General features: G+C 46.2%; 1 protein-coding gene across 1 annotated transcript; it reads left to right on the top strand.

Moving 5' to 3' along the window:
* Window positions 1–644: 644 nt before the first annotated feature.
* LOC118944264 (proline-rich extensin-like protein EPR1) lies at window positions 645–3,593 on the top strand. The gene is made up of 2 exons (XM_036962728.1): window positions 645–665; window positions 2,268–3,593. Exons 1-2 carry the CDS (start codon window positions 645–647, stop codon window positions 3,591–3,593), a joined length of 1,347 nt encoding a protein of 448 aa, XP_036818623.1.
* The last annotated feature ends 3,416 nt before the right edge of the window (window positions 3,594–7,009 follow it).

The raw sequence follows: 7,009 nt of genomic DNA, 5'->3' as shown, positions 1-7,009 counted from the left end.
CACCCCTCCCACCCCTCCCCCCCCCCCTTCCTCCTCCTCACCTCTCCTCTCTCTTCCCCCTCCTCACCTCTCCTCCCTCCTCTCCACTCCTCACCCCACTTACGTCCACCCCTCTTTCCCCTCCTCACCTCTCCTCCCTCCTCACCCCTCTTCCCCCTCCTCACCACTCCTCCCTCCTCTCCCCTTCTCACCCCATTCCCCCATCCCCCCTTCCCCCTGCTTCTCATCTCTCCTCACCCTATTAGCTCAGTGGTCAGGAAGTGAAATAAGGCTCAGAGATGTTGTGTGCCCATAAAGCTCAGGTCAAAAGGAGTGCACCATATAAGGGATAGGGTGCTATTTCAGATGCAGACACAACGATTTACTGACGCAAGTCAGAGGGTCAAGGTGTTTTTTGGAGGGGGGAAGTAAAAGGAGCCTGATCTCTCATGAAGGACTAAGCTATATAAACGCACCGCAGTGTGGATGCATCTAGGAGGCTGTGTACCAAATGGCACCTTATTCCCTGTATAGTGCACTACTTTTGACCATGGCCTCTGGTCAATCAGTAGTAGTGCACTATTTAGGCAACAGGGTGCTATTTGGGAGGCAGACTTAGGGATTTAGTGTGTCGGACATGAACACACTAATAAACGCTGTAGAGTATGCCAGATGGCCAGCAGAGAGTGAGAGACAGGGAGTTAGAGTAAGCTGTGATACACAGCCTTTAGGTTAATGAACTCATCATAGTAGAATCACTTGAGGAATTACTTCATATTTGTCTTTGAGGATCTTTATCAGTGAGTCACTTCTAGGGCTTACGTAGGCTAGCTGACTGTTTTTAAGTGAAATCCTCTGCTACAGTATCAACCCTTTTCTCAAACACAGCCTGTCATTACAAACAATCAAACATCTATATACACTGCAAGGCCCATTATGAATCATTGAAGATGCTATTGTAATGTATTATCCTAACCAAACATCAGATCTCACCACCCATGTAATAATAGCTATGTGGTTTTCATGGTTTCATAGTCCAGTGCCATGCAGTAATGTTGGCCTCCCTGGCACTCTCCTGACAGATTTTCTTCATGAAATTTAATAAGAGATGTGTGTGTGTGTGTGTTCATGCGTGTGTGTGTGTTCAGAGACTGGGGGCGCTATGCAAATGATGTCATAATCAAATCTGTCTGTTTCCCAGAGTTCAACAGTACCCTGAAGGTACCTCTGTCAATAGGCTTACAGTACATTTAAAGTAATTCACACAATTCTTACCAGCCCAGGATATAATTAAGATCTCTAGCTAGCTACCTCACTCCACCCCCCCCCCCCCCCCTCTCTCCCTCTCTCTCTCTGTCTGCTGGCTGTTCTACGATGTGATAGCCACTATGTTGGAGTGGTTGATGAGAAGAGAATACATGTAATTGTTGCTAAGAAACTACAAGGAATATAAATTTAAATTATATGAAACTCATTTGTCAGTTAACAATTCAAATGTTTCTGTAAACAGAAAATACAATTTACATATAAACAGGAATAGTTGTTCAATGCCAATATATTGATATGGATTCTCTCTCTCTCTCTTTCCCTCTCTCCTTCCCTCCCCTCTAGATTCATCTGCCACTACAGACCATCCACCCTCTAGATTAACCGATCACAGACCACCTACCCTCCAGATTTACCTTCCACCACAGACCACCTACCCTCCAGATTCACCTGCCACCACATCCCATCCACCCTCTAGATTAACCTGCCACCACAAACCACCTACCCTCCAGATTCACCTGCCACCCCATACCACCTACCCTCCAGATTCACCTGTCACCACAGACCACCTACACTCCAGATTCACCTGTCACCCCATACCACCTACCCTCCAGATTCACCTGTCACCCCATACCACCTACCCTCCAGATTCACCTGTCACCACAGACCACCTACACTCCAGATTCACCTGTCACCCCATACCACCTACCCTCCAGATTCACCTGTCACCACAGACCACCTACACTCCAGATTCACCTGTCACCCCATACCACCTACCCTCCAGATTCACCTGTCACCACATCCCATCCACCCTCTAGATTAACCTGCCACCACAAACCACCTACCCTCCAGATTCACCTGCCACCCCATACCACCTACCCTCCAGATTCACCTGTCACCACAGACCACCTACCCTCCAGATTCACCTGTCACCACAGACCACCTACCCTCCAGATTTACCTTCCACCACAGACAACCTACCCTCCAGATTCACCTGCCACCACATCCCATCCACCCTCTAGATTAACCTGCCACCACAAACCACCTACCCTCCAGATTCACCTGCCACCCCATACCACCTACCCTCCAGATTCACCTGTCACCACAGACCACCTACACTCCAGATTCACCTGTCACCACAGACCACCTACCCTCCAGATTCACCTGCCACCACAGACCACCTACCCTCCAGATTCACCTGTCACCCCATACCACCTACCCTCCAGATTCACCTGCCACCACAGACCACCTACCCTCCAGATTCACCTGCCACCACAGACCACCTACCCTCCAGATTCACCTGTCACCCCATACCACCTACCCTCCAGATTCACCTGTCACCGCAGACCACCTACCCTCCAGATTCACCTGTCACCACAGACCACCTACACTCCAGATTCACCTGTCACCACAGACCACCTACCCTCCAGATTCACCTGTCACCCGATACCACCTACCCTCCAGATTCACCTGCCACCCCATACCACCTACCCTCCAGATTCACCTGTCACCACAAACCACCTACCCTCCAGATTCACCTGCCACCCCATACCACCTACCCTCCAGATTCACCTGTCACCACAGACCACCTACACTCCAGATTCACCTGCCACCCCATACCACCTACCCTCCAGATTCACCTGTCACCACAAACCACCTACCCTCCAGATTCACCTGCCACCCCATACCACCTACCCTCCAGATTCACCTGCCACCTGCCACCACAGACCATATACCCTCCAGATTCACCTGCCACCCCATACCACCTACCCTCCAGATTCACCTGTCTCCCCATACCACCTACCCTCCAGATTCACCTGCCACCCCAGACCACCTACCCTCCAGATTCACCTATCACCCCATACCACTTACCCTCCAGATTCACCTGCCACCACAGACCACCTACCCTCCAGATTCACCTGTCACCCCATGCCACCTACTCTCCAGATTCACCTGCCACCACAGACCACCTACCCTCCAGATTCACCTGCCACCACAGACCACCTACTCTCCAGATTCACCTGCCACCCCATACCACCTACCCTCCAGATTCACCTGTCACCCCATACCACCTACCCTCCAGATTCACCTGTCACCACAAACCACCTACCCTCCAGATTCACCTGCCACCCCATACCACCTACCCTCCAGATTCACCTGTCACCCCATACCACCTACCCTCCAGATTCACCTGCCACCACAGACCACCTACCCTCCAGATTCACCTGCCACCACAGACCACCTACCCTCCAGATTCACCTGTCACCCCATACCACCTACCCTCCAGATTCACCTGCCACCACAGACCACCTACCCTGATGTCATATACTGTAAAAGCCTCAGAGTAAGTGGAATCAAACACTGTATGTGTATGTGACTAATTAAATCAAAAGTGCATCGGTTTATCCATGTCTGTGTAACCCAAGCACCCGGAAGTTTCATCAACCTTATCATGACCATGTTGTGGGGTTGAAAACACCAAGGCTTTCCAAAACGATTCGGATTCCACTGCATTCATTTGGGGATAGAAATAGCGAAAGAGAAAATGAACGATAGGAATGCATCCAAATTAGTCTCCTGGGGCAGCTGTTGTAGAAAAGACAGAGAGAGCAGAGCGGTAGGAGAAAACATAAACCAGGCCTAAAAATACCTTTGTCATAGACACAGCATTCATGAACAATCCTAAGACAGTGTGTTGTGTAGAGCAGACGAAGAGAGGGAAGCAGATATGATGATGAGTCCCTGGGGACTGGGTATATGAGCGTTACGCCTGCTGATCTGAGCTCTCTCTGTGTGGTGTCGAAAACAATCAGTCACTGGAAGTCTGAGTTAAAAACAAGATAAAATACACAAAGGCTCTCAGAATGATGTTTACATACTGTTTTACCCATTTCATATGTACATACTCTATTCAAGTCAAGTCCATCCTATTCAACTATTGCTGTACATGTACTATTCTATCCACATACTGTCTATAATGTCTATGCATCCCATCACACACACACACACACACACACACACACGCACATACATATATACATGTATACATATATATCTTTATACTCCAGACTTTGACATTGTTCGTCTTAATATTTATACATTTCTTAATTCCATTCTTTTACTTACAGATTTGTGTGTATTGGTTTGTATTGTTAGATATTACTGCACTGTTGGAGCTAGAAACACAAGAATTTCGCTACACCGGCAACAACATCTGATAAATATGTGAATGCTACCAATAAAATGTGATTTGATTTGAATATACACAAACTAGGAATTGGAGCTGAAATTGGAAGTAGTTTCGGACAATTTGATTCGATGTCACTTCTTAGACAGACCTAAACTCCATTGATGAAAACAAATCACGTTGATCCTTCCTGATTCATTATAGCTTTGACCTATATTTTCCTACTTATTATATTCTAGAGCAGTGGTTTCCAAACTTTTTATAGTCTGTACCCCTTCAAACATTCAACCTCCAGCTGCGTATCCCATCTAGTACCAGAGTCAGCGCACTCTCAAATGTTGTTTTTTTGACATAATTGTAAGCCTGCCACACACACACGCTATACAATACATTTACTAAACATAAGAATGAGTGTGAGTTTTTGTCACAACCCGGCTCGTGGGAAAAATAATCAAGAATTTTCGTTATTTGTTCATCGACAATTTGTAAATATCTCACCACGGGTTAATGAGAAGGGTGTGCTTGAAAGGATGCACATAACTCTGCAATGTTGGGTTGTATTGGAGAGAGTGTCAGTCTTAAATAATTTTTCACACACAGTCTGTGCCTGTATTTAGTTTTCATGCTAGTGAGGGCCGAGAATCCACTCTCACATAGGTACGTGGTTGCAAAGGGCATCAGTGTCCTAACAGCGCGATTTGCCAAGGCAGGATACTCAGAGCGCAGCCCAATCCAGAAATCTGGCAGTGGCTTCTGATTAAATAACATTTTCACAGAACTGCTTGTTGCAATTTCGATGAGGCTCTCTGTTCAGATATTGGTAAGTGGACTGGAGGCAGGGCATGAAAGGGATAACGAATCCAGTTGTTTGTGTCATCCGTTTCGGGAAAGTACTCAACTCACTCAGGTGCTTCGCTATATAACATTTGACATTGTCCATGAACTTGAGTTAATTTGCACACAACAAAAATCATAAAATAATGGAAAGACTTGTGGGCTCCAACTTCTTGATCATAGCCTCAATTTTGTCCTGCACATTGAATATAATTGCGGAGAGTCCCTTTAATCCTAGATATAGATCATTCAGGTGAGAAAAAACATCACCCAGATAGGCCAGTCGTGTGAGAAACTCATCATCATGCAAGCGGTCAGACAAGTGAAAATTATGGTCAGTAAAGAAAACTTTAAGCTCGTCTCTCAATTCAAAAAACGTGTCAATACTTTGCCCCTTGATATTCAGCACACTTCTTCTGTATGTTGTAAAAGCGTTACATGGTCGCTGCCCATATCATTGCGTAGCGCAGAAAATAAACGACAGTTCAGGGGCCTTGCTTTAACAAAGTGAAGCATTTTCACTGGGTCCTCGGGACTGTTTTTGCCCTAACTACACAGTGCCCAAAGCATCTTTCAAACTGTCAGGCATTCTTGGCAGCAAAAGTCTCTCGGTGGATGCTGCAGTGTACCCAAGTGGCGTCAGGAGCAACTGCTTGCACACACGTTACCACTCCACTATATCTCGCTGTCATGGCTTTTGCGCCATCAGTACAGATACCAACATGAGCAGCAGCTATGTTTGGCTACCGTTAGTGGAATTTCCGCGAGAGAGTAACGGTTAATGTGATTGGATGTTAATTATTTGACTCAGCTACCTGTATTATTGTGTTGTTATTTCGCTGAACACTATATGGTTAATTTTATTTTTGGCAGTGAAACGAGGCTACTCAGGTAAAAAAAAAATTGAAACAAGAATGTGAATCACATTTTTATTTGGTGTACCACCGAGAGCATTGCATATACCCCCCAGTTTGGGAATACCTGATCTAGATGATACGAAAGTGTTGGTCTAGAACAGCATTTCCCAAAATAGGTCCTCGGGACATCAAGCGGTGCACGTTTTGGTTTTTGCCATAGCTACACAGCTGATTCAAATGATCAAAGCTTGATGATTAATTGATTATTTGAATCAGCTGTGTTGTGCTAGGTAAAAACCAAAACGTGTGTCCCTTGGGGTCCCGAGGACCGAGTTAAGGAAACCCTGTTTAGAACCCTGATACTCTGTCTCGCCCTCCCCTACAACAATGGCGCAGACAGACATAACAACTCTTTCTCTCTCTAGATCCTAAGGCACTTTGCAGCATTTCGTTTTTTTGTGTGTTATTTCTTACATTTTTTGTGTTATTACATACAGACAGAAAATACTTTTGGATATCAGAGCGGCAGTAACTCACCAGCATTACGACCAGGAATACGACTTTCCTGAATTGGATCCTTTGTTTGTACCCCCCGGGGCAATTTAACTTATCCCAGAGGTTGCTCCAAGTCGCAGCCGGGTAGAGAAGAGATATTCAGAGTGGACTTCTAGTCCAACTCATGAGGCGTGCACACCATCCACCAATTCCGAGTATAGACAAGGGCGAGGAAGTCCACTCTGTTTCACGGTATCATGGCTCTCTCCAGATGTACTGTCCCAATCCATACAGCCAGCTGGGTTCTCAGTACATCATGCAGACAGAAATAAAGAACTCTCCAGGAAGAAGAAAGGTGGGGGTTTAGGTTTCATGATTAACTACTCATGAT

This window comes from Oncorhynchus mykiss, chromosome 25 (assembly GCF_013265735.2).
Source record: "Oncorhynchus mykiss isolate Arlee chromosome 25, USDA_OmykA_1.1, whole genome shotgun sequence".
Classification (NCBI taxonomy): Eukaryota; Metazoa; Chordata; class Actinopteri; order Salmoniformes; family Salmonidae; genus Oncorhynchus; species Oncorhynchus mykiss.
This window is presented reverse-complemented; position numbering and strand designations above follow the sequence as displayed.